The 19,528-nt window shown below is 36.6% G+C and overlaps 2 protein-coding genes and 2 long non-coding RNA genes across 6 annotated transcripts; 2 read left to right on the top strand and 2 right to left on the bottom strand.

Moving 5' to 3' along the window:
- The first annotated feature begins 11,641 nt into the window (after nt 1-11,641).
- Nucleotides 11,642-16,173, top strand: LOC148693392 (protein ANTAGONIST OF LIKE HETEROCHROMATIN PROTEIN 1-like). 3 transcript variants are annotated; one of them, XM_088678197.1, is made up of 6 exons: nt 11,642-12,058; nt 13,808-13,866; nt 13,959-14,027; nt 14,655-15,167; nt 15,244-15,471; nt 15,548-16,173. In XM_088678197.1, exons 4-6 carry the CDS (start codon nt 14,657-14,659, stop codon nt 16,012-16,014), a joined length of 1,206 nt encoding a protein of 401 aa, XP_088534323.1. In that variant the 5' UTR covers nt 11,642-12,058; nt 13,808-13,866; nt 13,959-14,027; nt 14,655-14,656; the 3' UTR covers nt 16,015-16,173. The 3 variants fall into 3 exon arrangements, 1 of the variants encoding a protein (XP_088534323.1); XR_015952484.1 differs by lacking the exons at nt 14,655-15,167; nt 15,244-15,471; nt 15,548-16,173 and adding an exon at nt 14,453-14,496; XR_015952483.1 differs by lacking the exons at nt 14,655-15,167; nt 15,244-15,471; nt 15,548-16,173 and adding an exon at nt 14,439-14,496.
- On the bottom strand, nt 12,405-13,596 carry LOC137741830 (uncharacterized). Its single transcript, XR_015952485.1, has 5 exons — nt 13,509-13,596; nt 13,222-13,264; nt 13,041-13,121; nt 12,835-12,951; nt 12,405-12,512 (listed from the first exon to the last, which is right to left on the bottom strand). It is a non-coding gene; the product is annotated as an uncharacterized LOC137741830 (long non-coding RNA).
- Nucleotides 16,174-16,598: 425 nt separating the features above from the next.
- On the bottom strand, nt 16,599-17,350 carry LOC148693391 (uncharacterized). Its single transcript, XR_015952486.1, has 3 exons — nt 17,245-17,350; nt 16,768-16,860; nt 16,599-16,666 (listed from the first exon to the last, which is right to left on the bottom strand). It is a non-coding gene; the product is annotated as an uncharacterized LOC148693391 (long non-coding RNA).
- Nucleotides 17,351-17,592: 242 nt separating this feature from the next.
- On the top strand, nt 17,593-18,659 carry LOC137707710 (uncharacterized). The gene is made up of 2 exons (XM_068446615.2): nt 17,593-17,907; nt 17,988-18,659. The coding sequence occupies exons 1-2, from the start codon at nt 17,593-17,595 to the stop codon at nt 18,498-18,500; spliced, it is 828 nt and encodes a 275-aa protein (XP_068302716.2). The 3' UTR covers nt 18,501-18,659.
- Nucleotides 18,660-19,528: the final 869 nt, after the last annotated feature.

Below are 19,528 nucleotides of genomic sequence, written 5' to 3'. Positions count from 1 at the left end.
GGAGTGAATAATCCTTCTCCTCCAAAGAATACAACTCCTAACAAAGAAAAAGAACTAGTATCAAATATAATATAAATTTTACAAAATCACACTTTAATACAATGTTTATAACATGTCAAATTTAAATTTTATATTTAAAATTTAACATATCATTTTCAAGTGCTCCAAAATTAACCTCAATAGTACCAAAAATCACTAGTACCATTTTGTTATTTTTAAAATGGAACTCCAACTTTAATTTGACTAAAATACCAAATCATTATTAAATTCCTTAACTTTTCGTTGGTGTGGTTTCCAGCCGTCAATAATTTTTTTTTTTTTTTTATCTAGGGAAAGTAGTTTCTCAAGAATTGAAGACGTGGATTCGGGTTGGAGAAGGGGTCCAGCCTTTAACTTTGACATGAGTTAACGGCGTTAAAGCTTGGTTAAAATGGCAAGAGGAAGGGAACGGGGGTATTCAGGAATGGAAGACCCAGATCAACTGACTATTGCACGCTGCTGGACCTGACAACTTCTGACTGATGCCGCCGGTCTCTGTTTTCTCGGACTTCAGTTCTTTATCTCGGAGTATGATTTTTTTCTCCTTTTATTATCATCTTTTTTTTTTATTTTCTCATCTCCTCTCATATTTTATTTTTTATTTTATAATTTTTATAAAAAAAATCAATTAAAAATGTTAACAAAAGTACACGTCTTTCTTGGTCCAGTTGAGTTTAGCAACAAATCCTGTCTTCCTTTTCCACCTTAGAGTCAAGTTTTTTTCTTCTTAACTTCCACTTAATATTACGATGTAATAATATTATTCTTTATTTGTAGCTGAAAGATTTTGAGTTCAATTCTCAACTGAGTGAATTTACACTATATTATTGTTAATCCATCCATTCTTCATTAGTGTACATAATATTGTGTGTCAAAAAAAAAAAGGTTTTTTTTTTTCTTCACTTGTACAGTGAATCAGAATATGTCAAAGTTAATGTATTCAAGCTGCGTATCGTTAGGGTTTAATAAAAATGTGACTCATCTTTGACTTCTTGCTAATGGGACGAATCTTAAAATTTCAAAATAGACTGGACTAAATTTAACTTACAATATAAAATACGTTAAAAAACTTGACCACAAATTTCACGTTTGTGCTCTTTCACGTGTTAGAAATTTTCACGTTCTTACAATTTTATTTGTTTTTAGTTAGAAATGAGTGATTAAGTTCTTATTTATAATTAGATTTTGGGTTAATATATAGGGAATTGTTATTGACACTTCAAAAATCTCATTCTACACTCCAAATTTTCTATATTTTGAAAGAAAAATACACTTGTGAGGAGTGTAGAATGAGATTTTTGAAGTACCAATAACACTTCCCAATATATATATATATATATGGTTTTTTTAATTCATAATTTTAAGATTTTATTTTTGGGTCTGTCTTCTCTCTTAATCCCTTTTCTTCTAAACTTGCCCCATCTTTTAACAATCCAACAGTCAAAACTCATTCAAAGTTTTTTTATTAATTCAATAATAATAAATACATTTTGTTTTAGGGATCTTTAAGTAATGAAATTTCTCATAATTTGTCCAATTTTATTGTGAATACACTTTTTTTTTTTTTTTAACAAAGAATAAAATCTACACTAAAAAGTAGAGGAGTAAGCTAAGTCTTACAATGAACTTGTAATAATAGTATGGTTCAACTTCGCCTTTGGCAAGAATCGTACATAAGACCTCTCACACCTAAGACCTATTATTTACAAGGGAAGAGAAATATCACTAAACTGTAGTATTAAGTACCTATCATGTATACATGTTAAAAATCAATACTCACACAACAAAATGTAATTAAAGATGAAAAAGGTTGCATGCATTATTTTTTTTAGTCATGACTTTAATATTTTCCGACGACCAAAAAAAAATAATAATAATATTCGTCCACAATGACGGCGGCCAGTGACAATTTCTAGCAATAGCACCAGTGACATGTGTATCATATGCAGTGGAGACAAAATATAAATGTTCTTATGCTTATAATTGTATTCACCCACAATTTGTGGCCTAGTCCAAATAGAATGGGAAGTACACTTTTAAGCATAAGAAAATTTATAAGCATTAAAATTGGCAGAACAATTATCTTTCTTCAACGAAGGTTAGTAAAAGCAATTTTCCTATTTAAGGTCAATATCATTTGCTAAAATTTATTGGTAAGTTATAGACCTATCCTCCGAAGCGTGAAATGTTAATTGAAACAATCCTAGTTTTGAAATATTTTGTCCCAGTAGCCCTTTATGACAGTGATGAAAAGAAAATTGAGCTATTGCATGAGGATGTGAGTTTAAACCCTATCGTTAACTAATCTAACATCTAATCTAACAAAATATATCATTTGACAAAAAGAAAAAGAAAATAAAAAATATTTTGTCGCTTCACAAGAATAGAGTAAGACAACTCGATTTCTCCTCAATCCGAGAATAAGTTCATAAAATCTTCCACTTTGGGGTTTTTAAGTTTTCTTGGGTTGAACTTAGATCTCTTGGAGCTCTACTAAGTAACTTATTGTCTCATGCTCGAAGGCAAAATATGAGTTTTGTACCTTGGCCCACGTTTGTGCTAAAAATTTCGGCTATCTTTTAGCGTTAGCTTCGTCATCCTTTTCAAACCTATATGGTTTCATGCTCGCACAAAGGGATTCGTAAAATTGACTTCATATTTTATTGGCCAAAGTTGTCGTTCGGATGTCACCAAGTTTTATGGGGCATGATAGAACGTAAATCTTTAGCTAGGATTCCACAAGTACTATACTTATATTCAAATTAGATTTTCTTATTGTAAACTTTCTTAGTTATGTGTGATTGTGTACATCCTAGATTAAATTTGATTCTAGTTATTCTTTCTTATATGAACTTGTATTCCTTGGGAATGAAGGATTTCTTTTCTTCATTATTACTATAAATAAAGGCATTTCGTAGGGAGGAATAACACACACATTCTTCTACATTCCTACAAACACATCTCTCTCTACAATCTCTCCTTGCCGCAGGCCTCGCTTCCCTTAATCAAATAAAATAGGCTACAACACATTATCAGCACCCTATTACTGTTGCGTTTAGGAATCTGACGTGGAAGCTTTTTGCATCAAACCAGTTTATCCATATCATCATTCAACTTTATATTTTTCGAATTTTAGATTCTACATAAATGTGCATGCATTATATCCATAATTGTTGAATTATGTGAATGTGATATTGCCATGAATTGCATCAAATATATGTCCATGCATTAAAATATTTAATTGAATATGCATGCAATTGAATTAAATTTCATAATCTGGAATTAAGAAAAAATAAAATAAAATTAGGGTTTTCTCAAAACACATCACATCCATCGCGAGTCATTGGCTTCCAAGCCACGCCACGTCGGGCTGTCATCACCAGGCCTGCAGCCTGTGTGACTGAGCTAAGCCACAAGCCAAAAGCCAGCATCTCTCTCTTTATGAAAACCAAAATAACATCGTCCATGGTGTCGTCGCCAAACCCACACTCGCCTGTAGATGAGTCACGGCACCAACGCCGATTTCCATTGAGAATCACGACTTGATGTTGTGATTTTTGGGACAAATTCATTGTCTCCGACGATGATCATTGAAATTCCCATCAAATTTCATTAAGTTTTTGAGGATTTCAATTCAAAATCCCCATGGTTTTCACACCCAACGCCCAGAAATCGAACTTTCTCCATTCAAAATAGGGTTCTAGGTGCTTCCCCTGATCAAAATTCACCGAGAACACAGCCACCAGTAGTGGCGGTGCAGACCTTAACTCCGACGACCTTACCTAGCAACGTTGAGATGTTTTTTATCCTTACCCCGAGCCCACCTAGGCTTGGCTACCCTTGGTCCAAAAGGATGGTGTTTAGACTCAAAGATTGGAGAAATTTATTAATCTGGGCTTACAAATTGTAGCCCATAGTCCGAAGCTCGGCCTAAGCGCAACATCAGCCTGTAGGGCTATGGTGTCTCATATGCTTGCGACATACCGAATCCCAGCCCTTACTGGTGCATCTGTGTCTGCGAAGCACCAGATTAGAGCCCGTTTAGGCCTCTGTCTTTGGGCTTGTGCCTACAGCCCGTTTTCTGTGATGCTGGGCCTGCCTGCATGCTAAGCCTATGCCTACCCCAGCCCAGTTTTGGGCCTAGACCTCATGACACCAATTCACTCAGCCAACCCGTGGACTTGGGTCCAAATTTTTGGACCCCAATGTTTAATTGTCCATTTTTTTTAGACAATTTGGGTTTTATAATTTTTCAGCCGCACTTTAAATTTGGCCCAAAGTCCAAATAATTAATTTAATTATAATTATAGAGCTGCAGTTCTATTTGCATATTTTCTTGTTACATATTTTTGTGTATATATGCTTTTGTTTGTAGGTACTGTGAACCTGAAGTTCATAAATTTTTGAAGTTCATAAATTTTTCTCAACAAAATTAATCGAATGGATTTAAGTTTTCGAACTTTTATGCATGTGACTGGTTCAATTAATTTTATTTTAGAAATGACTAGTGGGACAGTTAGTTGTTTGACAAATAGTGCAACAACACACACCATTTTGCGTGAACACATCTATTTCACTAACTTCGTACCTAAGAATGCACCTTTGACAACCCTCTCAGGTTTATCCAACCAGATCGAAGGATACAGAAAGCCTGTATAATGTTGTCCAATGGCACTATTATGACTATTTAAAAGGCACTTTATTCCCCATGTTCGGGAAGAACGTTGGTGAGTTTTAATGACATTAGAGATAACAATTACCACGCTGAAACCCACGTAGAAAACGAAGTTGAATTTTTGTGCATAACTTCCTACAAATATGGCCAAAAGCGTATTCTAGAGAAGATGAAGCGTATCCTGAGTAGTCTGTATACTACGACCATACACCTCATAGAGAACCACTATATGGCCGGCCCTGCTTTTGGGACCGCGCATGAAATTACACTTTGACATAATCGTTTAGGACACCCTGGACGAATATTGATGCGCCGTATCCTCAAATCATCACATAGGCATCTAATCCGAAGTTTAGGTTCGATCAAGGAATCACATGTCAAACATGCTCAATAGGAAAGCTTATTACTAAGCTTTCTTATGACAGGATTTTTTCTACAACTGATTCAGGGGGACATTTGTGGATCGATTCACCTTCCATACGGACCATTTAGATATTTTATGATTTTGGTTGACGCTTCCACACATTGGTCACACGTGTGCTTGTTGTCCATAGGGAACACTACATTCTCCAAAATGTTAGCTCAGGGCTAAACACCCTGATTATGTGATCAAATCTATTCGATTGGATAATGCTAGAGAATTCACATTTAAAACTTTGACTATTATATGTCGGTTGGGGTTGAGGTTGAACATCTAGTACCCCATGTTCACACACAGAACGGCATGGCATAGGCATTCATTAAGCACTTACAAATGATTGCTCGATCGTTGGTCATACGTACCAAGTTCCCGATTGCTGCTTGGGGCCATGCAATATTACACGCAGCCATGTTAGTCTGCCTGAGGTTTTTTGTGACCCAACCATATAGCACCCTTTAGTTGGTTACTGAATTTGAACCTGATATATCGCATCTGTAAATTTTTGGTTGTGCGGTCTATGTGCCGATTTCACCACCCTTACATACAAAAATGGGGCATCAATGAAGGATGTGAATCTATGTCGGATATGATTATCCTTCGATCAGTCGTTACTTAGAATATTTGACAGACGACCTGTTTACTGCTCGTTTCGTGGATTGTCACTTCTATGAGACAATCTTCTCGTCATTAGGGAGAGATAAGAACATCAACGTTCCTGAAGAATGACTCGAATTACCGTTGACGACTCCAACTTTGTCTCATTTAGATCCCTGCACAGCTTAGTCTGAAACTAAAGTGCATCGCATATTAGATCTTTAGAGCATAGCTCAGATCATGCCAGAGTTTTCACCGATCTAGCGTGAGTTACAAGATCATATATTCCAGCTGCGAATGTGCCTGCAAAGATTGATGTACCAAATGTACGATGGACTTCCTTCATGGAGGCTTGGGAAGCCAACTTCGGTGATCCACATACATTAGCGGCTAGCCAATCACCTGCCCCTACACAAAAGCATGGCAGACCTCCTGGTTCAAAGGATTCACACCCTCGGAATAGGAAACCCACGACACAGGCTTCTAAAAAGCCTACTCTGACGCTTACTCATTTTATCCAACTTATGAGGAAATTCTAGATCATGGAAGCATCCTTGAAGAGACGAATCCACCTCTTGAGAATCGTGAAATTTTGGTCTATTATGCTAGCTTAGAAGATGCGTGGTGTAGAACTGAGATAATCGTCGACGATGCATTAACATATGCAGTAGTTATTGAGATCATGTTAAGCGATGACATTGAACCCCATTCCATTGATGAATGTCGACATAAAACTGATTGGTCAAACTGGAAACAAGCAATCTAAGTTGAACTCGATTCGCTTACTCCTACTCCTCCACATGTGAAGCCCGTTGGCTACAAATGGGTTTTCGTTTGGAAGCGTAATGAGAAGAACGAAATTGTGTGTTACAAAGCTCATCTTGTTATGCAAGGCTTCTCACAATGTCCTGGGATTGTCTATGACAAAACTTATTCACCCGTTATGGATGCGATTACTTTTCGCTACCTAATCAGTTTGGTAGTTTCCGAAAAACTGAGTATACAACTGATGGACGTAGTAATTACGTATCTTTATAGGGATCTTGATACGGAAATTTATATGAAAGTTCCCGAATGACTTACTTTAACTGGATCAAATATTTCCAAACCCTGGAACACATTTTCAATTCGGTTGAGGCGTTCACTCTACGGTTTGAAGCAATCAGGAAGGATGTGGTATAACCGTCTGAGTGAGTATTTGACTAATCAGGGATATGTGAACAATAAACTATTCCCTTGTGTGTTCATTAAGAAGTCACATTCTGGTTTTGGGATTGTTGCAGTATATGTCGATGACATGAATCCTATCGGAACTCCTGAGGATCTCGCGGGAACTGTAGCACACCTAAAGTCAGAATTTGAGATCAAAGATCTAAGAAAAACTCGATACTCTCGAGATAAAGCATCGTTCACATAGAATCTTAGTACATCAATTGAACTACACCCAGAAGGTGTTGCGCTGCTTTAACGAGGATAAAGCAGCCTTCGATCGCTAGATGCAAAACGAGATCCATTCCATCTGAATGAGGATGATGAAGAGATTTTGGAGGCTGAAGTTCCTTATCTAAGTGCGATCAGCGCTTTATTGTACTTAGCTCAATACGTTAGACCCGACATCTCATTCGCTGTTAATTTTTTGGCAAGATACAGTAATGCACCAACAAGCATACACTGATTTGGTGTTAAAGACATATTTCATTACCTTAAGGGTACTATGGATTTGGGCTTTTTCTATCCCTACAAATCCTTGAGTGATGCCACACCCCCTTATCTCGAGTTGATTCTCGCCTTGTTGGTTATGCCGACGCAGGATACTGATTTGATCTGCACAAGGCGTGCTCTCAAACGGGTTATGTCTTAACCATTGGAGGCACCACAATCTCTTGAAGGTCAACTAAACAAACCTTAGTTGCCATTTCGTCTAACCATGCTGAAATTCTCGCTTTATGTGAAGCACCTTGGGAATACTTTTGGTTGAGAATAGGTGTGGGCCATATTCGAAGCTTCTGCAATTTTTACCCTATTGTTGACATCCTAACAATGATCTATGAAGACAAAGCAGCATGTATCGAATAGCTCAAGAATGGTTATATCAAAGGAGACAACACCAAGCACACTGTAACGAAGTTCTTCTTTTCACATCAATAACAACAACATCAGAAGATTGAAGTCATGCAAATCTGTTCATAAGACAATCTGGCCGACCTTTTCACCAAATCACTACCGAAGGCGACGTTTCAAAAGCTTGTTCAAGGAATTGGTATGCATAAACTTTTAGAGTTGTAACATTGCTAGTTCACTTTGGAATTGTGTCAAACTCAGGGGGAATATCCTGAAGTATACTTGTTTGGTCCTAGTGTATTCTTTTTCCTTATGATTATGAGCATTTTTTCCATTGGGTTTTTGCTACCTAACAAGGTTTTAACGATGCACTAATCTTGGGTTGATCATATCCTTGATGATGTCCTGTAGACGTTTCATTTGACTTTGCATTACTCATGCATTCCTTAGACTATGGATTTTGTCCCTACTTGGGGTTTTACCATAGCCTTAGGGTTTTTTAGTGAAGACTTACTTCCTTATGCAAGTTCCTACCTTATTGAGAATAACGTTGTTCCTAGAATCAATGCTGACGAGGCGACTTCCTCAACTTCTACATAATGCCGAATCTACCTTGAGTATTTACATACTTAAGGGGGAGTGTTGTAAACTGTCCTAGGTTAAGTGTGATTATGTAAATCCTAGATTAGATTTTATTCTAGTTATTCTTTCCTATATGGACTTGTATTCCTTGGGGATGAAGGATTTCTTCTTTCCCTTATTACTATAAATAAAGGCACTACGTAGGGAGGAATAACACATACATTCCCCTACATTCCTACAATTTAATCTCTCTTTACAAACTCTCCTTGTTGCCGGCCCCCTTCCCTTAGTCAGATAAAATATGCTACAACATTTCTTACTTTCTAAGGAATTATATTCCTTGGTCACAAAGCTTGTGATGTGTACATAGAGTTTAACCTTATGAATGAAATAGACCAATTATATATTTCTGTTATAAACTTCTTATTTAAGTATGATTATATAAATGTGATTATTTATAGATGTGATGAAACCGATTCACCCGTTATAGATGTGATTATTTTTTGCTACCTTATTGGTTTGGTAGTTTTCGAAAAACTGAGTATGCAGCTGATGGGCGTAGTAACTGCGTATCCTTATGGGGATCTTGATACGAAAATTTATATAAAAGTTCCCGAAGGACTTACATTGACTAGATCAAATATTTCCAAACCTTGGAACACGCTCTCAATTCGGCTAAGGCATTCACTCTATGGTTTGAAGGAATTCGAAAGAATGTGGTATAACCGTTTGAGTGAGTATTTGACTAGTTAGAGATATGTGAACAATGAACTATGCCCTTGTGTGTTCATTAAGAAGTCACATTTGGTTTTGCAATTGTTGCAGTATATGTCGATGACATGAATCTTATTGGAACTTCTAAAGAGCTTGCAAGAACTGCCGCATACCTGAAGTCGGAATTTGAGATGAAAGATCTAGGAAAGACTCGATATTATCTCAGTCTTGAGATAGAGCACCATTCAGATGGACTCTTAGTACATCAATCGAACTATACCCAGAAGGTGTTGCGCCACTTTAACGATGATAAAGCGAAGCCTTCAAGTACTCCTATGGTCGTTTTATCGCTAGATGCAAAACAAGATCCCTTCCATCCGAAGGAGGATGATGAAGACATTTTGGAGCCTGAAGTTCATTATATAAGTGCGATAGGCGCTTTATTGTACTTAGCTCAATGCATTAGACCCATCATCTCCTTTACTGTTAATCTTTTAGCAAGATACAGTAATGCACCAATACGCAGACACTGGACTGGTTTTAAAGGCATTTTTTGCTACCCTAAGGGTACTACAAATCTAGGCTTGTTCTACCCCTACGGATCCTCGAGTCATGCTGCACCCATTTTATCTCGAGTCGATTCTCGTCTTGTTGGTTATGCTAACGCATGATACTTATCTGATTCGTACAAGGCGGGCTCTCAAATGCCTTTACCGTTAGAGGCACCGCAATCTTGGAGGTCAACTAAACAGACCTTAGTTGCCACTTCGTCTAACCATGCTGAAATTATGGCCTTACCCGAAGCAACTCGGGAATGCTTTTGGTTGAGAACAGTTGTGGGCCATATTTGAAGCTCATGCAGTCTTTACCCTGTCGTTGATGTCCCAACGAAGATCTATGAAGACAACACAGCATGCATCGAACAACTCAAGAAGGGTTACATCAAAGGAGACAACACCAAGCATATTGTGCCGAAGTTCTTCTTCTCACATCAACAACAAGAGCATCAGAAGATTGAAGTCAAGCAAATCCGTTCACAAGACAATCTAGCCAACCTCTTCACCAAATCTCTACTGAAGGCGACGTTTTAGAAGCTTGTTTAAGGAATTGGTATGCATAAACTTTCTAAGTTGTAACATTGCTAGTTCTCTTTGGAATTATGTCAAATTCAGGGGGAGTATCCTGAAGTATTCTTGTTTGATCTTAATATACTCTTTTTCCCTATGATTAGGAGCATTTTTCCCACTGGGTTTTTGCTACCTAACGAGGTTTTGACGAGGCACCCACCTTGGGTTGATCATATCCCTAATGACGTCCCGTAGATGTTTCATTTGACTTTCCATTTCTCGCACATTTTTCCTTAGACTATGGGTTTTGTCCCTACTCGGGTTTTTACCATAGTCATAGGGTTTTTTTTATGAGACTTACTTCCTTATGCAAGTTCCTACCTTATTGAGAATAGTGTGTTCCCAGAATCAGTGCCAACAAGTCGACTTCTTCAACCTCTACATGATGCCGAATCTACTTGAGTATTTACACACTCAAGGGGAGTGTTATAAACTTCTTATTTAAGTGTGATTGTGTAAATCTTAGATTAGATTTGATTTTAGTTATTCTTTCCTATTAGGACTTGTATTCCTTGGAGGAGAAGGATTTCTTGTCTCGTTTATTACTATAAATAAAGGCATTGCGTAGGGGGAATAACAACATCCTCTACACAACCTTACAAACACATCCCTCTCTATATTCTCTCTATGTCACCGACCCCCTTCCCCTATTAGTTAAATATAGGCCACAACAATTTCTACATTAATACTCTTTTCCCATCCAATTAGTAAAAAAAATAAATAGATATTTGACAGATCATCGGACAGTCGATTTAGTATGGTCGGATTTCAATTTTCTAAGAGCAAACAGTCACCCAAAATATTTACCTAATACAAGTGAGAGAGAAACCAACTTGACATAGGGCTCATTTTGTGTGGAGGATTGGATTGAAATTGATAACCGCTAAACTTAATGTATTATGAATGATGCAAGTAGGCAAGGAGTTTCCAGGAGACGATGGATAGTTAACCTTAGAATCACTCAACCAGGGGTAACGGAATCACTCACATTACTAATCGTGGATTCACTCGATACGACCAAGCCAAATGCTTGATTTAAAAAGGAGGAAACTCACTCACTTCTTGGATTAATTATAATTCACTAATTGACTGATTTTTTTAGTACATAAGAATTCCTTTAAATAGGAAGATTACAATACATTGGTAGGATAGAAATCTTAATACTAAAGATTGTAGTTTCTACGCATGTAATTAAAACATGACTTTGAAAGCTGAAAAACAGCCACCAACAACATGTTTAATACATGGATCATATTAATTGTGTGGACTGCATCATACTCCTCTTCTCGAAAAGAACTCGTCCTCGAGTTTGAACCCTTTTTGTATTTTTGTTTGAATTTAGGTTTTCGACCTGTCCAAGATTTGAACTCTTTGAGCTCTCCAAAGAATTGAGTATCAACAACTTGGACCAATAACATCTTCAAAAAAGCAGACAATGAGGTCGCGTTTGGTACGCGGGACGGGACGGAACAGAGTGGGACGAGGCGTTCCGTCCCGCGTTTGGTGCGCCTAAAATGAGTGGAACGCGCTGTTCCATGGAACAGATTTTGGGTGATTTTCTGTTCCACACCCCCACCCTGGAACGGGTTGTTCCACGTCTGTGGGACAGAAATTTCTAAAATTTTAAGACAAAAATGCCCCTTGTCTTTTTCAAAATTTACATCAAAAATCATATAACAAACCCTAATCCCTCTTCTTCTCAGCCGTCCTCCCTCTGCATCTTCCCTTTCCTCCTCATCTTCTTCCCTGTAGCCTCTTCACCTCTGCATCTTCCGTGTAGCAGCTTTGCGAACCTTCCTCCTCATCCTCTTCCGTAGCATCTTCAGCTCTGCATCTCCGTTCCAGGTTCGATCTGTTTTTGTGTAGCTCTCGGTCTCTCTTTCTTCGATTGTTCAAATGTTTTTTATTTGTTCTCTGTTTATGTATTTGTTCTCTTTTTATTTGTTCTCTGTTTGTGTTTGATATTTTGTATCAACTAGAGTGCAGCAAAATACTAACTGATATTTCGAAAAAATAAAATAAAAAATAGCTTGCAGCTGATTGTACGATAATCTCAAACTGTAAAATGTATAAAACATAAAAATATTTAGGTGTGGCTTACCACCGATGGTTGTCTAATTGGAAGCCAATCGTAGCTTCAAGCCAGGACTATATTGCCTAGTGAAATAAGATAGGTAGAAAGAAAAAACTAACCTCCAACTTCCATGTCCACCACACCCCCGAAGAGCAAAGCTCGCTTCTTATGAACACACATAGAGAACCCAGCACGAGGTCCAGGAGGCATCCCACTTTTCTTCACCTATAATATCAGTTTACAGTTATTAAAAAAATCTCAAACTTACAAGCTGCCAAATGTAAGTTGCTATTCATCATTAAATATGCATGCAAGGAAACTAGAAATAGAGTAATCATTGTACAAAAGCTTCAGAGTGATCAACACAAAACCACAGCATAGCTTCCACAATGTAAAACCTGCATACATGTTCTTCTACCCAAAAGTAGTATAACAGGTACTTTTACATAGCAGAATATTCAACATCCGAGTATGGGAGGGTAAGTGTCAGACAATCATGTCATGTTCCATTCACAGTAATAAAAGAAAACTGTGGCGAAGTAAGAACCTTGTTCCATTCCCAAGTCCTAGGATCAAGGGACCACAAGTCTGAATGAACAATTCCCTTCTCGGAGCCAGTTTTATCAGATGAAACTTCTTTGGAATAGCCACCATATAAGAAAATCTGCCATGTCAAAAAGAGACCACAAGGTCAAATCTTTGAGGAAGTCAAGACATGATATGCATATAATGAAATTGTTCTGAATCACTCACTTCATCTTGGTACACAAAAAACTGAAAACCACTTCGGGCACTTGGCCACAAGGAACCAGGCCTAGGAGTTATTTCTTGCCACTGAAATGCAACATTGCAGAAGCATTAGTTAAACATATATGTACAGTAACGAACATGAATTAATAATAGTAGATTAACATGACAGAGCCAAGATCTCTACCTTGAACTGATCCAGGTCAAATACAAAGAGATCATTGTGATACCTGCACAACAAAGTTATGTCAACTCCACATTAGCACCCCAACTCCGATTATCATGCAACAATACATTATGGCTTGGGGCAGTTAATATGTCAAGAAAACTTATGAAAGAACAGAGTTACAATAAAACCAACTTCGCAACTAAAAATGTAGTGGTTTGCATCTTACCTCGACATAGAAAATCAACACAAAATCTTGAGCTAAATAACTATGAAACTTCAAAATATTATAAAAATCCATTAACAACCTCACTTCTCTAAGCGTGTCATAAAAGCCTCCAAAAACAATAATCTTGTGCTTGTACAGTACCTGTAACACGACCAAAAGTATAGATTTTGAAAATTTGTGTTAGAAGACTAATGTTTGTATATAAAAATTGCAGCCATGTGGTAAAGAACAATGGTTCATTCTAAATGTCAATGGACTAATCCATGTGTTGACTGTGTTGAAAGGCACAAATTTTTTTGACATGTTTGGGTTTGATCTCATGTGGATTATTGGAAAAACAAAATGGTATTGCTCTGACAGATTGTTGGTCGCTTACAGGTCTGAAGACTAATATTACGAATCGTGATTCTAAATCAGCCCAAGATCGTTATTTATCTGTGAGTTTTGCATGTTTATCAGCTTATATGGTTTGGATCTTTTTTTTTTGTTGGATCGTTATTGTGCGTGTCTGATGCATTTTGTTTTCCAGATTCGGGAAACCGTCCCTTTCAGATTTTTGGATTTTCGATTCTGATTCTTGGAACTCTTTGTGCTAAAGGTATATAAATGTATTATTTGTTTTCTTTGCAGCTAAATTTTACTTTTTTTTTGGTATTGTTTTGGTGATTTGGGACCTTTTTTGTGCATGTTTGGGTTGTTAATTGGTAATGCATGTTTTCTTGCTGATTTTTGTGCTAGCAATTTTATTTAAATCCACGGCTGCTTTTTTTCATTTGACTTGCTGTGATGGTTATGCTTGATTCATAAGATTTGAGGTAGTCGTGATAAAATTAGAACAGCTAAGTATCCTTATTCTAGGCAATAATATGATAGACTGGTTACCTTCTAAGCAATTTCTCCCATATATACATATATAGTGTACTAAACCAAAGTATTATTATAAGCAAAGTAATTTGCAGTCTATTTTATGAATTCGACATCCTCTTATTGTTAACTTGGATATACAAAGCTGTTATGTGACAGACAATATAGAAATGCAACAATGAAAAAAGGTGGCACCTTTTTTTGCATTCGGCTACTGAGATAGGCTCTTGTACAATTCGTCACTACCATCGAACGAATATTATACATTATATTATCATTATTACCAAGTCCAAGTATCTAAAATGAATTTAGCGTATGCTGATACTCCACTCATTCATGTGTTGTTTTTTTGCATGTGAAGGTATGGATGAATATGAGACTCAATTCTTTGTTCTTTTGAACGTTTGGATTATAATGGCACAAGTCTTTACTATGAATGCACAATTGTTGAGGTATAGACAACAACAAAGGAGACAACGGGAAATAGCTAGTTTAGAGCAGAGGACATTTGTTAGACTTCATGTTAGGAGAGAGGAAATAAATCGTATCACGCGATTGAGTGATACTAACTGTTTGTGGGAGCTACGAATGGATAGGAATGCATTTGCAGTTTTATGTGATTTACTACAAACTCGTGGTGGATTGGTAGATGATGGTCATGTTACAATAGAGGAGCAAGTAGCTACTTTTGTTAACATATTAGCCCACCACAATAAAAATAGGTCAATGCAAGTTAGATTTTTTAGGTCTGGTGAAACTATTAGTCGATATGTCCGTAGAGTATTGCGTGCATTACTCAGTTTGCAAGATGTGTTGTTTGCAAAACCAACCCCTATCCCAGAGGATTGCACGGAATCGAGATGGAAATGCTTTAAGGTAATAATCATAGTAAAATCATTAATAACATAATTATTTGTAATTGCTAATTAATATAAGTTTTTCTTTTGTCTAAGGTTGCTTAGGAGCGCTAGATGGAACTTACATAGGGGTCACTGTGCCTGATGCCGATAGACCAAGATATAGAACAAGGAAGGGTCATATAGCAACTAATGTGTTAGGCGTATGCACACACGACCTCAAATTCGTATATGTGTTATCCGGTTGGGAGGGATCAGCTACTGATTCGAGAGTTCTTGGTGACGCTGTTACTAGAGCTAATGGCCTCAAGGTCCCAACTGGTAATATAAACAAGCTCCTAGTATTTTTCCTTACCTTTGTTGGCCAACAACTAAAATTTATTATCAACTAATATAGGTACATATTATTTGGTTGATTCCGGATATACGAATGGTGAGGGTTTTCTGGCACCGTATAGAGGCACTAGATACCATTTGCAAGAGTGGGAAAACAATGCACGGGCACCTAGGAATCATGAAGAATATTTTAATATGAAACACTCACGTGCTAGGAATGTCATTGAGAGATGTTTTGGCCTCCTCAAACGACGTTGGGCTATCTTACGAAGTCCTTCCCACTATCCAATCAAGATTCAGGGGCGAATGATCACCGCATGTAGTTTACTTCATAATTTTATCAAAATGTATATGGCAGTTGATCCTGAAGAAAATGCAAGGCTTGCATTTGATGAATTACCTATAGGGGAAGATTTACCAGAAGTATTAGCCTACATTGAAACCGTTGAGTCAAGCCAAATATGGACTCAATGGAGGGATGATCTTGCAAGAGAAATATATGATGAGTGGAGAGGAAGAAGGGCTTGAAAATTGGTTAACATGGTAGTTGTTGTAATTGTCTTTTAGATGGGGACTCAATTTAGTTGTTGTAATTGGCTTGAAAATTCGTAACATCAAGACTATTGAGATGTTTGTTATTGTAATATGGTAATTGGGAGTTATCTAGATGTTATGGCTTATTTGATATGTTAATTTGTGTTACTAAATTTTAATAAATTTTAAAATTAGGGTGTAGTCATTGTCATTTGATTTGGCTTATTTGATTTGGTAATTAAACTATTGATTTGGCTTATTTTAAAATTAGGTTGTCTATTGTTTCAAGTGCATTAGGAAGTAGCGTTTTATTTGATTTGGTAATTGATTAGTACAACTAATATAAATTTAGTCATTGTCATTTGATTTGGCTTATTTGATTTGGTAATTGATTAGTACAACTATCCAACAAGTAAGCAATTACAGATTTGAATATAACAAGTAAATTTCAGATACTATCAAATAGAAAAAGCCAACAGACTAACAGAAAAGAAAACAAAGTGCTTGATACAACAAACTAACCAAAAAAAGCGACAAATGCAATAATCCTAATGGGAGAGAAACAAGGAAATACCTGAACCAGTTTAATATTGAGTTTGCTGACATAAAGTCTTTCCATTCGAAAAGAGGCCTCATTACTTGATAGCTTCACAAAAAAGGAACCAAAGGTAAGAAAGGAAATTTACTACATGACTATCTAAACGAGCAAAACTTGCAATCCTCATATATTTACTGCATGATTCATACCTGTACAATGACATCAGAGATATAATTTTTCATTCCGTCTCTCTGTTCAACAGGCAATGCATTCCACCTATACTTGATAACCCCTTCTAGGACCTGAATGTGGATGCAAAGAAAACCCTCATAATATCAGCACCTTAAATTACAAATAGAAAGATTTATACAGGTTGTAATGAAAAGCTGCATAGAATTTTTTCCAAAGCACCAAACCATGAGAAAGCCAATGAATATGCAACAAGATTAGATGGTATAAGCATTCTGTAGACTTTATCTGATGCCTTGTTTAACAAAGAACAAAATCTACACCTAAGCAGTCAACTTGATTATTATTGTTGTTGTTGTACCCACATAAAGGCATTCTATTTTTGGCTTGCTTCAGCCTTGCTGCCCAACTGCAAGGACCATCTGGGCATCTGACAGTGGCCTTGTTAGACCAAAAGTAAATGCACTGGTCATAGATTGTTATGCAACACAACTGACCTGCAGGGCAAAGAACTTGGTGTTTAGGCTCTTTGCGCTCTGTAAAATGTGCACAACTTGGAGCCACATATCAGGATTGTTTTGCAAGTCCCTCAATATCTAGTCTGCAGCTGTCCTCTGTATTGTCAACAAACTAACCAAAATTACTCTTAGAACATAAAATACTTAGAGAACTAAACTAATATAAATTTAGTCATTGTGATTTGATTTGGTAATTGATTAGTACAACTAATATAAATTTAGTCATTGTCATTTGATTTGGCTTATTTGATTTGGTAATTGATTAGTACAACTAATATAAATTTATTTGTGTTACTTGTGTAATATATGGCTTATTTGATAGATTATATGGTCACCTCACGTAATTGGATTGATCATGAGGAAGATGTACTACTTACCATCCTCGAGGAGATGGTTGCTGATGGTGTTAGGTGTGAGACCGGCAATTTTAAGGCTGGTACTTTTGTAACGGTTGCCTCCAAGATGAGGGAACAGATTCCTGGCATTAATATAGAGCCGAAGCATATACAAAACAAATTGAAGCGTCTGAAAGAAAAGTATTCGTCTGCATATGACATGATGAATACATCTGGATTTGGTTGGGATGATGAGAAAAAATGTGTTGTTGTGGATAGTGACGAAATACTACAGGAGTGGGTGAAGGTAAATTTTTTTTTTCTTATTCTTTATCAATTAGTTGTTTTGAAAGTCTTAACCTTGATTTCTTTGGGTTCTTATTGTAGAAACATCCCAATGCATCTTGCAAACCAAATAAGCCATTCCCGTTGTATCCACGGCTATGTACGGTGTTTGGGAGAGACCGAGCCACGGGTAGCATTGCTGAATCAGCGGCAGATGCAATTGAAAATATGGGTTTGGAAAGTGAGGATTGTGAGACTTCTGAGGTACCTTCGCTTTCACCTACCCCATCTCCTTCTGTTGCTACATCTAGTGCTTCTCAACCTGTTAGGAAGAGGAAGAGGAGCAGGAATGATGGTGATGCAAATATTGTATCTGTTATCAGTGAAGGTTGGAATAAAGCTGTTACTGAAATGAAGAAATTAGGTGAAAGTTTTACTTTTAGAGAAGCAAAAGCTAGACTACCTTCTGAGCTTCAAGCCATGGGTCTCCCATACGATCAGGTGTTAAGAATTTCAATGAAGTTAGTGAAAGATACCGATCTGATGGGTATTTGGAGCACCTTGGATGACTCACAGAAGCCAGATTTCATTAAAGTGTTTATGGAGAGCCTTTGAGGTTTTAGTATTTGTGGTTTTAGTATGGGGAACTTTATCAACTTCTAAGTGTTTTCATTATTACTTTAGCAAGACATTATTTGTTTTTTAAGTCAGGACGAATGTTTGATTTCGGATATTTCATGTTTAAGTTATGCATATTTCATTTTCTTTGTTTAAGTTCTAAATGTTTAAACCCTAAAATGTTTACGATATGCATGATCATTAAACTTATATATTTTTCAACATTTGTCATGTGCTCTTATGTGGTTTGCCTTGTTCCTGCAATGGGGAATATTTAGAGGGGTGTCCTTCTAAACAAGGCCAATTCTAATGTTTGTAGAACCTATTAAGGTGCTTGGGGCTTGTTCCCCCACTCGAGAAATCCTGAACTAGGCCATTGATTCGAGACCTAGTTAAAACTTCTTTTCTCTTTCTTTCAATTTGTTAATACACTCTATCAAGGCCTTAATCTGCTCACCATGTTCCTCCCAATTATCATGGAGGCAACCCAAATAATGCATTAGATGATCAATTTCCTCCCTTCCTCTGTTAAATTTTCTTCTACTCCATTTCATCAAATTTTCACTAGAAGAGTTTAATTCTCGTTGCCATTTCTCCAACCATCCACACCTACTTTGAATACTCCAGCTCTCTTCAACAATTTGTTAACTTTTGTGTATATATTCTTGTATTCTTGGGATTCGTAGTTTATTATGATTTTATGTAAATTATTTATTTCCTTAGTGATAGGATTGTAACATCTTATAAATCCATCCTTAACAACAACAACCCACAATTGAAAGGACCAAAATTAGGGACTAAAAATTGAATTGGGGTGTGGGTTTTGCAATTTGCACAATAAAATTTGATGGGTTTGTGGTGAAAATTCGAATGGAGGTGTAGAAAACGGGAAAAATTACAAATTTTAAAGGGGTTTGCATGTGAAACACAATATATACCTATTAAAATTTGGACCAAGAAAAACAAATAATGGATAATAGTGTTCAAATTTGAACAACTTAAAAAAAAAAAAAAAAAAAAAAAAA

Source organism: Pyrus communis, chromosome 10 (genome assembly GCF_041283825.1).
Source record: "Pyrus communis isolate YQ-2024b chromosome 10, ASM4128382v1, whole genome shotgun sequence".
NCBI classification, from domain to species: Eukaryota; Viridiplantae; Streptophyta; class Magnoliopsida; order Rosales; family Rosaceae; genus Pyrus; species Pyrus communis.
This window is presented reverse-complemented; position numbering and strand designations above follow the sequence as displayed.

What these genes read in the sequence shown, in the direction of transcription:
- LOC137707710 (XM_068446615.2), top strand. Translation starts at nt 17,593, where the DNA reads ATGGTCACCTCACGTAATTGGATTGATCATGAGGAAGATGTACTACTT. An exon ending in TACTACAGGAGTGGGTGAAG is followed by an intron (nt 17,908 to 17,987) that starts GTAAATTTTTTT and finishes TTCTTATTGTAG; the next exon opens with AAACATCCCAATGCATCTTG.
- LOC148693392 (XM_088678197.1), top strand. Translation starts at nt 14,657, where the DNA reads ATGGATGAATATGAGACTCAATTCTTTGTTCTTTTGAACGTTTGGATT. An exon ending in ATCGAGATGGAAATGCTTTA is followed by an intron (nt 15,168 to 15,243) that starts AGGTAATAATCA and finishes TTTCTTTTGTCT; the next exon opens with AAGGTTGCTTAGGAGCGCTA. An exon ending in TGGCCTCAAGGTCCCAACTG is followed by an intron (nt 15,472 to 15,547) that starts GTAATATAAACA and finishes CAACTAATATAG; the next exon opens with GTACATATTATTTGGTTGAT.